The 12732-nt window shown below is 36.6% G+C and overlaps 1 protein-coding gene across 1 annotated transcript in view; it reads left to right on the top strand.

The window, feature by feature from the left end:
- slc4a11 (solute carrier family 4, sodium borate transporter, member 11) overlaps positions 1 to 12732 on the top strand; it is a 143165-nt gene that overhangs the window by 123206 nt on the left and 7227 nt on the right. The window contains exons 15-17 of the mRNA XM_015401306.1: positions 4343 to 4508; positions 7591 to 7764; positions 10337 to 10532. Of these exons, the coding sequence (XP_015256792.1) occupies positions 4343 to 4508; positions 7591 to 7764; positions 10337 to 10532 (536 nt within the window). The remainder of the gene's footprint in view (positions 1 to 4342; positions 4509 to 7590; positions 7765 to 10336; positions 10533 to 12732) is intronic.

Below are 12732 nucleotides of genomic sequence, written 5' to 3'. Positions count from 1 at the left end.
TTATTATCCTTCTTTAGCCTAAATAAAGTTCCAGCACCGGGAGCAAAAGAGCTGACATAACAGATGTGGCGTCGTCTGCTGGTACTACTGCTGAAATATAATATATCATAAATAATGCTCTAATGCCTCGTGGAAAATGTATTTGAGGATAGAGCTTAAAATCATGGCTAACAACATCAGCAAGGACATGTACCCTTGAGTTTATTAACTTGACAGCGATGTCAGAACGCTTCCTGAGCTAGCTTTAGTGAACTTCAACAGTCAGACTATTCTTCTTGGAATCAAACATCTTTTTGACGCATTGCAATTCTCAGTCATCCAGGTCATTCCAAAAACTGAAAAAAAAAAAAACAATCTGCTGGACTTTGTTTCCAAGTTTGAAGAAGTTTCGCTTCCCCTCCAGGAATTCTTTTTCAATTCAAAATGTCAGAAATAGTGTTGAGTTTGAGGCTTTGTAGAGAGGATCAAAAACAAAGCCTTGTTTTGGCTTACAAAACATACAAATTGAACCGGACAAACGGGTCCGCCCCTTAGGAATGGGGTTGTTTATGTTCTTTGTCAGCCTGCAATAAATGTCTCTGTCTATGTCTCTGAAAGGGGCGTCGTTACAGGGAATTGTTGGCCTGCCTGAACAGGTGAGGTGTTCTGTTGCCCTGTAAGGGGAAAACCAACAATGCAGCGATGCAGTTGATTCCTTCCCGCTATCATCGCAACCCCCCACCCAACCCCCACAATTTACACATAAATCTCACTGATTATTTGAAATTTCAGATCACATGTTATGATTGAACCATTACTCTGTACTTGAGCAGCTATTTCCTCCAGTAAGCCTACTTTTATACTCTTACTTAGTGGATGAATACTTTCTACTTTTACTTGACTAACGAAAGATTAAAGTACAGCTACCCGTAATATGTAATATTCTTGGCTAAACTACCAACTTTTGGAGCTAACTTAGCTAAAAGTTGTTGCTGGCTAAGAAAACAAATGTGACACTTTAATTTTAGGTACTTAGACGTAGGATTTAATCTAGATGGGTGATTGTGGCCTTGTCTTCTTAAGTAACTCCATAACCTCTCAGTTCGTTGGTCCAAAGAGGTCTGCTATCATACATATGATTTTCAACAATAGGGAGGGATAGATGGAAGATACAGATTTATCTTTCCTTGGGGCTAAAATCTATATAAACAACCCTATAAAATTCACCCCTCTATACCAATGCAGTTCTATTTTTTCTTTTTTTGTGTGTGTGTGTGTAAACCAATCATGATTTGATGTCATTCTGTGTGACACAATGTGACAAAACAAATGAAATACAGCAACAACAGGTGTACTCTATCAACTCTAGATCATTATATCAAAACAGACTTAAAATAAACAGAACAAAAAGAAAACTTGTTTAAAATATTGCTATGAAGCCTTTGAGGTTACCGATCTAGCCACCTTTTATACAGTAACATAGCAAAGATTTTCTGTCATGAAAGGTAAATCATAAAGTTTTCATGGTTTTATGAATTCCTAATTTGTTATATCAGTATCACTTGAGGGATTTACCTATTGACGAGTCTTATGATGAGGCAGCTCAGAAGTGGTGAAAATCTTGTTCTGAGGCTCTTCTTAGAGTAGGAAATAGAAAATGAAAAGGTTTCATCCTCAATAAAACAGAAAGGCCTTATCTGTTTCGAAGAGGAGGCTAGATAGCATCTGTAACCATCTTCAAATCAGCAAAGCTGTTATAAAACAGGACAGGAAAGGAGCTCCAAAAGTAATCCAAACCTGAGGGAGGTAAAACTGGTTTATATTATAAATTAAAACCAGTTCACAGGAGGTAACCAAAAATCTCAATATAGTAATAGTAGAGATACTTCACAATAATATAATTCAAGTAACCATAAAAGGTATGGTGCAGTAAAATTACTCTTATAAGTAAACTTAGTAAAAAAGTTAGCAAATGTAACTACTTACCTCTTCTGTTTTATAATTGCACACTGACTGTGTTTCTTGGTGTTAGAGAGAAACAGATCTAATCCAGACCAGCTATTGGTCAAAACTACTGATAGAGAGCTCCTGAGATCAGTTAATCAAGATCTTTAAATTGACAACACCTGGCTGCTATCTACCCCTAAATCCTATGTTAACAGCAGGGAAAAGCAGCATAAAATTTCCTCTATTTAATCCGGAAACAAAAATGTGTCGCATGCAAAACACACATCCATTACACACATCCTAATGGTGGTAGAGGCTCTTTGCAAGGTTTTGACCTCCGTTTAGATGGAGCTTGTGATTTTGGTCAAGGATGTTACACCAGGTGTAGTCAGTGACTCTACCTTCAACTCTGTCATCCACCCACTCTACAATTTATGGACTATATGTACAGTCATTTTGTCACAGTAAGAGTCTTAATTCCTTCATCTCAAACAGGAATTTACATAAATCAAAATATTTTATGGAAAAAGTGAAGTGTTTGCTTCTTTAAAATATAACTTATAATTTATAAGTTCTCAAACAAATAATTCATCCACCCTTTATTGCTTGTCCAACAGGGCTACAAAGGTGCTGGTCCCAATCTTCAACAGTCTATGGGCAATAGGCATGTTACGCCCTGGACATGATTCTGGTCTATTGCAGGGAAACCTCCAGGCATATACAACAGGGCAGTGAGGCCTATTGGTTAGAGCAGTGTGCTTGTGCTATGAGAAGGTTGCAAGTACCTGGTTCAATCCCCACAACCTGCACTCTGGGTTCCTGAGCAAGACCCTTAACCCCACACTGTTCCCCGGCACCCAGGGAGCCGTGTGGGGATATAAAAAAGAGAGGATATAAAGTTAGGGATTGAACTTACAAATTTGAGAATTTGATAATAGAGATTGAATGAAACAATCATGAAAATGGCCCCTATGTCCTCAAGCAGTCTAAACCTATAGCAGTACTGTATATCTATAGAGATAGAGTCTAACTTTAAGCTTTATTCAAAAGAAGTAGCCTAGGAAACTAGCCCCACCCGCCAGTGGCCAAAATAATTTTTGCCTGCGAGTGGCCTCGATTAATGCCTCAGGTCCTAGAACTGGCGGGCCAATCACAACGCAGAGATGTGTCTTTAATATCCGGATTCAAAGCGGGTTTTGAGGGAGTGACAACAAAGCTGCCCAACGCTGGAGAAAGCACAGCAGAGAAGATTTCGAATTAGTTTTGGAAGGATTAGACTTGGGGTTTTAGTTGAAACGTGAGCAGGAAGAGGCTATACGCTCATTCATTTTTAAGAAGGACGTATTCGCCGTTTTACCGACAGGCTGTTTGTTTACACTCCCCCACCAGCTTTCCATCGCACGTCACAGTCAGTTGTGCTCATTGATCAGAGCGTTGGCAAGTAGACAAAGACATGGTTTGAAAAACAGCGAGTTGTTCTCATCAACAATCTTCCGATGTCTCATTCATCGGGGCCAGACTAAATTACACATTTAATCTCACATTTAGTCTGGTTTATCAGGCTACAAAAAAGGGTTTTAAAAGTAGACAGGTTGGACTCATGGAATAAAGCTGGTACAACCTTTAAATGGATACTGTCGGATTTTTGTGTACCTTGGACATTTTAGGTGGATATTTTTCTTTTAATAAACACCTGGTCTGAGTACAACACTTTTATTGGTAAGTCAAAGTAAATTATCATTTCTCACTTAGTGATGAGAAGGGCTGTTTTGGGAAGGTTTCTATTGACCCGCTGCAGTACAGCCAAGCTGTACTAAAGGTAAAACCTGGTTTTGTCCGAAATAGACCTTTTTTGTTACAGAGCCCTCATATTTGCTGCCCTTATTATCGCTTTATGCTTTTAATAAAGGCGAAGGGCAAAACACGTTGGCCATTTTCAGTTTTTATTCTCTGTTGTTTGGCAACATTTCTACCCTCTATTGTTGCCAAGGCAGCAGCTGTTCTCTGGGGGTCAGAACAGAGACGCCTGCCAAACCTCGAATGAATTTAAATTTAAGTGCCTGGACAATTTTCTGTTCTGTTACCTCCAGAGACAATAAGTCATAGCATAATAGATCCATTATTGTCTTGTCATTTCCTAAATGTAACCAGCTACATTCAATTCAGCAGTTTTTGACAACATAGCACTAAATTAGGTACAAAGCATTAAATATGAAAACCAGTAACTAATTAATAGGTTTGTAAACTTGAATTACAACATTTATTTTAAATAAACTAGATAGCATCATCAAATCATGGACCCTTTTACAGTTGCTTATGTGAAAATTCTAAAATAAGAAGAGATTAGGCTCATTTTCATAGTATAAGCTGCTGTAACTTTCTCCTTCTTAATGTTGTTTTTGTATTCTTCCTCCAGTTCCAGTCTTTAAAGATCACGATCGGCCCGTGTTCAACGTGGCGCCTTTTGAGCGGCTGTCGGCCATGAACGTAGTCAGCGCCATGGGACTCGGCTTCCTCCTGGCTCTTCTCATCTTCATCGACCAGAATATTGTGGTTTCTCTGACCAACGCTCCAGAGAACAGGTGGGGGATATATACAATTAGGAGGTTTTAAACCTTGCTGTATTTGTGTTGTCTTCATGTATAGGACAGGGAAGGAACGCCTGGGAAGGAGCGCCTCAATATAACATAAAATATTACAAATCTTGAGAAAACTATTGTTTTTATAAAGTACATTGAAGTTAAAAAGGTTGTATTTTCGAATGCATTATTTTTCTAACCCACACAGCAGTTGGTTTTACCTACCAGTTCAATTATAGACATACAAGCTAACTAATATTAGGTTAACTCTGCATTTCTTTGCTCTTAGCAAGTTTTGAATATTTAAAATCTCTTAAAACTGTTTGAGTCCATTTATATTGGCTGGTTTCCCAGTTCTAAGCATTGGACATTCATTTCAGACATTTGAGGCTTGAAGGCTTTATTTATTTATTTTAAAACCATCTTCAATTTGTGTTGAGAATAATGGTCCTGTTTTAATATATAATTGTGTCCAGCCTACCGCAAGATAGCTATTGATTTGTGTGAAAGTTGGAAGATGATCATGTTCTCCTTCCTCCTTACTCAAGCCACGTTTTGCAGTCCACCAATGCCAATAAATCAGACATAATGCTGCTGAACCATTCAGAATACAGCGAATCAAGTCTGAAACAAGTAGATCTACAAACAGCTTCCTTTTGCAACAGATACGCAAAATGTCAAGCAACCAATGCCAGAAAGAGCACACAGGAAATTTGCCTTGTAAGCATTCAGTTTGAATTCACCTTCAGCGTTTTTTACATTTTCTACAAGTGTTTTGAATTCCTACTTAGATGTTAGGTGTGCCGTCCAAATGACTGGTCTTTGCGAAATTTGGTATTAGGTTCATAGTGGCGGTTTTATTCTTGAATCGGGATTTGTGACTCTCAGCACAATGCTGGAAATCACAGGTGGTACAGTGGTTATAAAAGTTCACAGTTCACAATTCACAACATGTCATTTCAAGGCACTTTACAGGCACTATTCAACAAGATCATACAGTCAGATCTGAAGACCCTTCTTATTTGTTAACACTTAATACATCATTGGCGCTGTTTTCATCATCACACTTTATATTACATCAACAGTGGCCTAGAAATTAATTTAATTCAATTCATTTGATTTATTTAGCACCAATTCGCAACATGTCAGCTCAAGGCACTTTACAGTTCACCAGATCAGAGAGAGAAATTAATTTAAAGTTTTCTATCTAAGTAAAACCAGTTGATTGCATCGACTAACTTGAAAGCAAACCCTCACACCGAGAATGCTTGTACTGACAGTGGAGAGGAAAAACTCCCTTTTAACAGGAAGAAACCTCCAGCAGAACCAGGCTCAGTGTGACCATCTGCCGAAGGCCGACTTGGGTTCATGGAGACAGAAGCAGACATATAAAAAGAAGCAGAGATAATAAAGACAACTGTCAACCATCTCCACAGACGGCACGGTCCAGGAATCACACAGCCAGCTAGGCAAGCTCCGAGCCTGCTCCCATGTCAGAGGATGAAAGCAAGCACGTACAGCTAGTCACAGTCAGAGAAACAGAAATACACTGGAAAAACAGGCCAAGCTCTAGCATCTATAAACAAAGGTGTTAATGGCAGCAGCACAGCTGATATTTCTCTCCAGGATAGTGTCAGAGCCAAACAGGAATAGACCAAATGAAGGTGCTATGAGAAAAAGCAGAGAGAGCATAGTGTTAGAGATTGAACAAACAAATTCTGCAAAATCGGAGAACAGATATAAAATGAAACAGAATGATTAAAGAAAGGGGTTCCTATATCCTCCAGCAATCTAAGCCTATAGAGCATTACTGTAGAGATAGCATTGGATAACCTAAGCGACTTTAACGATAGGCTTTATCAAAAAGGAAAGGTTTAGGCCTTCCCTTAAAAGTAGACAAGTTGATAGCCACAGCTTGACTTCCTTTAACCCTCTTCTTGTCATTGGGGCTAAGTTTTTGAATCTTTGTTTTATTATTACAATACCCCCTAAAGGCACATAGCTTGTCCATGTGGTTCCTGGATTTGTATAAAATTTTCTCTGCAGTTTGTCCTTGATCTCGTCTTATGGCGCTTATCTGGTGAAGTTAAGCCACGCCCCCCTGCTCTTACCTTGCAAGGGAAACCGCTTTACATATCTTCATAACTTGTCCTTTTTTCATCTGATCAAATGGCAGTTTTTTACTGTATGTAGCTAGTAACAATGAAGAAATTATGTTAAGAGCAACATGCTCATCTGGTCAGCACTGTTAAGTTAGGGGTTGTAGCTACAGAGAAGAATCCACAACAGTCATAATATATGATGGGCCATAGAATATGGTGTAACACCAGACATTGTATCGCATAAAAAAGGACAGGTGATTTTGATATGTAATGAAGGTAAGAGCACATAGGCCATAGGTTAAGCTCTGCAGGCTGCAGTCATACCCATCTCAGCAATTCTAGTCAGAGGATCGGGTCAAACATCCAGTCAGAAATATACAAGACCTTGCTCTGTGTGAATATTAATTCCTTTATTACTCATAAAACTTTTATTCCCTCTGTAAGACCTATCACTATCCTCTGATGCTCCCATTCTCTCTTATTTGCTGTTCAAGTGTTTAAAGACACAAAAACAGCACACAGCTTTTGATCTATAATGTTATTAACAGAACAGACATGTTTACCCTCACACAGTATAACATTTTTATACTTAAGGGTTGCCTTTTCCCCAAAGGACACAGACTTAGGCCCTGTTGGCCAGTTTCTGCTGTGATCCAACACTAACATGAGCACAAAATGTTCAAGGCTTTGGCTGCTGCCTACTTGTTTGTATGCTATGCCGCTCTAATGTCACACTCCCCTTAAATGTTAATGTTGACGTATTGATTTATGCTCTGCCTTCCACGGCAATAAGAAAGAATGTAAATAATACAGATGAATGTTCTTGCATGCTGGATGAGAGGAAAGAGAATGCGACGTATGCTCGCTCCATTTGTGTATCAATGTGTTTAATTACGTATCGTCTTTGTCTGTGTTCACATTAATTCTTTTGTTTCCTGTTTGAGCTGCTGTTGTAGAGCCTTATATGTTGCCTCGCTCCCCAGGTTGCTCAAGGGTACGGCGTATCACTGGGACCTGATGCTCTCTGGCCTCATTAACATACTCATGTCGGTGCTGGGGTTGCCCTGGATGCACGCCGCCTTCCCCCACTCCACCCTACATGTGCGCCAGCTGGCTTTTGTGGAGCAGCGTGTGGAGGGGGGGCACCTCTATGAGACGTGAGTTATCCACCCTCTCACCACCTACAATGATCAAATGCTCTGTTAAAGTTCATCTTCAGAGCATGTGCTGACTTTGATTTTTTTAATCTCATGCTCTTTCTTGATTGCATGATTAACATGTAACTAACCATTTTCTTTGAGGAGGGATGAGCTGAGGGAGTTTTTAAAAGATGAGAGGATTAAGTTGAGCATTTTATCCACAGTCATGCAGATTATACTTTGCATATCAGGATTAATAAAGTAGTTGAGTATGATAAATATATATTTGGGGAAAGTCTTGTGTAAGGGTAGAAGAGGTAATCATTTGTTTTAGTAAGAGGATTTGATGCAATGTATATGTGAAAAATAAAAACTTCAAGTTCTTCAATCTCACTATTCTGTTTTTTGCTTGTATTCCATTAAAAAGATAATTCATTTAACCCTTTAAAGCCCGATCCAAGAACAAAACGAAACAGAAATTTACTTTTTTTTGGTTTAAAGTCCTTATTTGGCCTTTTAACAAAATATGTAAAAAGAAAAAACAGAAATACATTTTTGATATTAATAATTTATTACTATGCGATAAGACTTTGTGTAGTCTTCTGCCCTCTGTTATCAGGTATATCTGATTGTGTATAGTAGGATTTTGAGTAAAGTTTTTACCATTAAATTATGCAAAAGGTGTCAGATGCAAAACATTTCAGAAACCGTATGTATCAAATATGATACATTTGGCATTACAGGGTTAATAATGGAATTAATGACCCATTTTCATTTCTTTGCTCCTACAGAGTCATTTTGTTCCATTGTTGTTATATTATTTTGCAAGAAAAAAACCATTTTATTAATGGAAACATACAAAAAAGAAAAAAATATATAAGAAATAAACATATATATTAAACATCTTACCCAATAAATGGTTTTGTAACTTTTGTAACATTGCTGTTTACTTAGATTTAGTTTTTTGTCAGTTTTTTTTTCACATTTTTACACACTATTTTTTTTTTCTTACAGATTTTGTTTTTTTTATTTTACTTTTTAAAGGATTTTTTTTCGTGATTTCTGTTCTTTTCAAATCATGTTTTACAGGTCACATTCTATTCACTTTTAGATATAGACTTTCCTCTTGTTTGAGGAGCAAAGATGCATTTCTATTGGTCTGCAGGGGTGTTATGCAATTTGAAAAGAATGCAATTCATCAAACTCAATTTGAAAGACAGAAACTTAAAAAAAGAAAATATAAAATCTGTATAAAAATAAAAATTTGAAAAAAGAAATTAAAATAAAATCTGAAAAACATAATTGAAAAACAATATCTGAGAAAACATCCATGTTTTTCACTAAAACATCTTTCAAAGCTTAAATTCAGGATAGTATTTTAACATTTTATTTCCAAAAGGCAGAGTTGTTATCTTTTTATTTCTATGTACAAAACATGTTACTTACTTGCAATAATAATGGATCAAAATTCACTCCATATGGATTAGGACATGATAATAGTCAACCAACAGAATGCCAAAAAAAGAAAAACATATAAAGAAATATTTAAGACAGCAGCCAATGATCCCAGGAGAGAATGTTCTGGAAATGTCACACCACAAATTACCCAGAGAAATAAGAAGAAAAAAATAAAAAGCTCCATCTCACAAACAGAAGGCCTAAGATGGCATCTTAGCTTCTAAGGTTGATAGCAGGAGAATTTGATCAGGCTCCGAACAGGTGTGTCGTGTTTGGAAGGATTCTTTTAACAAAGCCTCTTCCCTCCATACAAACAAACAATGCCAGCTTGTGGTAGGTTTGCAAAATCAATCTATTTGAACCAGAAAATATTGCTTGGAAAAAACAACAACTGGCATGTTTGGAGAAAACCAAACACACCACAAAAGCATGTACGCCTTAGACTACCTGGGAAGCACTCCTTTGCATACCGAAAGGAATTGCATCTGTTGGACAGCAATAGTATGACTGAAACTAGATCATTTTAAGGACAGTGATAGCAAACACAGCAGGAACCTACAGAAGATTTCTGATGAGGAAAATAACCGGGACCAGCTGATTGAAATGCCGTAGTCGGATTTTCAGAAATGAATGCCTGCAAATCCTCATTGAATTGAAGCAACGTTGCAAAGAAAAGTGAAACTAAATTTTTACACAGCAATGTGAAATGAGATTTGTAATGTCTACCAATAGAAACAAAAATTTCACCCCTTAATGAGTCTAAAGATAAGTCTATAAGATAAATATAGTTTTTCTCAATTAGTTTTTCAATTGTTTTAATTGTATTTGTTATTCAATGCAGGTGATTTAAAGAGCCTATTTTTGTTTTTGTACCTGTAGATTAATACCTCCATGAAATGGTACAATGGTAGAAATTTGAAATAAAAAGTTTGATTTGCCTCAATACCATCATTTTATCCTCTTGCTGCTTCCGTATTTGCTTGAATGTGCAAAGATCAGAACTTTAACAGTTAAATGTTTACAGCCAAAAAAAAAGGTGTCAAACCATGTTCCATGTTGAAATGCAGCAATTCTATTAACTAGAATAGTAACTATTGGTTTTACACGTGCACATGTTTTTGTTTCTCCTTAGTATTGTCCAGGTAAAGGAGACCCGCCTGACATCTCTGGCTGCCAACATCTTTATTGGCGTATCAGTTCTGCTGCTGCCCGTTCCACTGCAATGGATACCCAAACCCGTCCTGTACGGCCTCTTCCTCTACATCGCCCTCACCTCCATCGACGGAAACCAGATGTGTGACCGCATGGCTCTCCTCCTGAAAGAACAGGTTAGTAAGAGGGTGAATGAGTAATAATGTGTGTGTGTGGATTTGGGCTTGTGCCAATATTTTGACTCTGGAGCTAACCAGATCAAACAGCTGACTTCATGCATGAGTCGCATCTCACTTACTAACATCTTAATTTTCCTCTCAAGATACATGTGGGGATTTGGTTTAAGGAATTAAAAGCTATCCTTTTCAAATAAAACAATTCTAAATCTGTGTTTGGAAACTGCCCCATAAAGATGCAGGACAATTCTGCTCAACCTGTAGAGCAGAAGATTGAAAATATTAAATTGAATATCCAGTAAATATTTACATGAAAAGAAAACCTGCAGGAATCTCCTTTTTTGTGTCTCCTATCCCCAGTGTCCGGTTTAACCTTGCATCTGTCACAGTAAGGAGATAAAGCAAAGCTTTTAGTTCCCCTTTATATTTGACATGCTGGTGCCCCCAAATGGCAGCAGGAGGAACCTCACCCTCTATGAGAAAAGAGCTTCAGAATAAATACTGAAGCATAAAGACAAAGTGGCCTGTTATAAATACTCTGTTATGATTCTTCTTTTTAATGTACATTTATTATTTATCAACCACCTTTTTTAGTGTTTAACAGAGTTCAGCATTTAACTGGATCTGCACCCATCAGAACTTTTGGCCTGTTTATCCCACTTTTGCTTTTTTTTATTTCTTCAAGAACTACAACACAATTCTTAAAAAGATGCAATCATAACACAAAGTCCTTCTGATGCAGTAGTCTTTTAATTACTCTCTGCGCTCATTTTTTTCCTACATTTTTCAAACATGCCAAATCTAGCTGAGGTTAAAGTGTTAAAAAAGATAAATCAGACAAGAGGTATAATTGTCTTTATTGTCTATTATTTGGAATGACAAGGTAAAAAAAAACAAATCCACCCATCACATAGTTTTTAATGCTAATGATTAAATGTTTAAAAGGATTTATGTTCATATTAAGTTAAACAAGCTAAACAGAAAATCAACAGCAACTGATGAATTCTTGTAAAAAAAAATGTTAGAACTGTAAATTTACAGTTATTTACTTTTTTTAAGGCTGCACTTTTAAAAAGATGAAATTGTACTGTGAGCTGTTTCCAAATGGGAAATTTCTTTTTGTTTTACACTTGTGTAAACAAAATGATAAATAAAATCTGTCTAAAGTGTAAAAGTCTAAAGTAACTTTCCCTCTGCTGTGACAAAAAGAATATATTAATTAACTATGGCCTCAGTAACACCATAAACATACAAATTTATGAAATTAAATACTTATACTAACAAAGAGAAAATAAATTAGCGGCTTTGATCTAAACCCATAGTGTCTATTCTATTCTGCTTGACCTAACTTGCACACCAGCTTGTGTGTTATTAAAGGTCTGAAGTTGGATTCCAGCAGAAGACAGATGGATGATTTTTTGTTTCTACCTTTGTTTTGTTCTGGAGGCTGAATTCACACTCTGCCCTCATACTGGTGTTATGTAATTAAATGTTGTAACTTAATATAATTTAATAAATAACTTTCAGGTCATCATCTGCTGTTCTGTGAACAGACACTCACCTTGCTGTGTGTTAGGACAACAAATGAAAGTGGGAATTGAGCTTAAATCATAATCCATCAACTAACTATTCGCATGCAGAATAAATTCACAACTTCTGATTAAAATTTAAGAATTTATTATCAAAAACCATTTAACTCAAATTCAAACATTTTTAGTAAAAGAGTCAAACACAAGCTAATTAGCTACTATGTACACATAAAAGGAAAAGGAAATGAAAAGAGTTGAGAACCTTTATCAATACAATTATGTAATGATATCACAGTTTGGCATCGATTTTATATTTGAGAACCAAAGTTCATCTTCAAGAGTTAGAAAAAGATTAAATTAGCTTTGAGGCTAAATTAGAGAAATTTTAATGTTCAACCAATTCAAAATACAAATCCAAGAGGTAAATAAACAAAACATAATTTTGAAAATAATATTTTACAAAATAATTTTCCTAATCAGAGGTTAACGGTTTAGATAATTGATTCTTAACAACTTTGCAATTGTTTCTGAGGGAATAATTGGGGCTAGGGATACGGTGACCAGACATCCCCGATTTCTAGGGACAGTCGCCGTTTTGGACCACCTGTTCCTCATTATTAAAAATAAGAGACGGTTAAAGGAAAACTGAATGAGACAAGATCTGAATGATC

This window comes from Cyprinodon variegatus, unplaced genomic scaffold, assembly GCF_000732505.1.
Source record: "Cyprinodon variegatus isolate N-32 unplaced genomic scaffold, C_variegatus-1.0 Scaffold1207, whole genome shotgun sequence".
Classification (NCBI taxonomy): Eukaryota; Metazoa; Chordata; class Actinopteri; order Cyprinodontiformes; family Cyprinodontidae; genus Cyprinodon; species Cyprinodon variegatus.
This window is presented reverse-complemented; position numbering and strand designations above follow the sequence as displayed.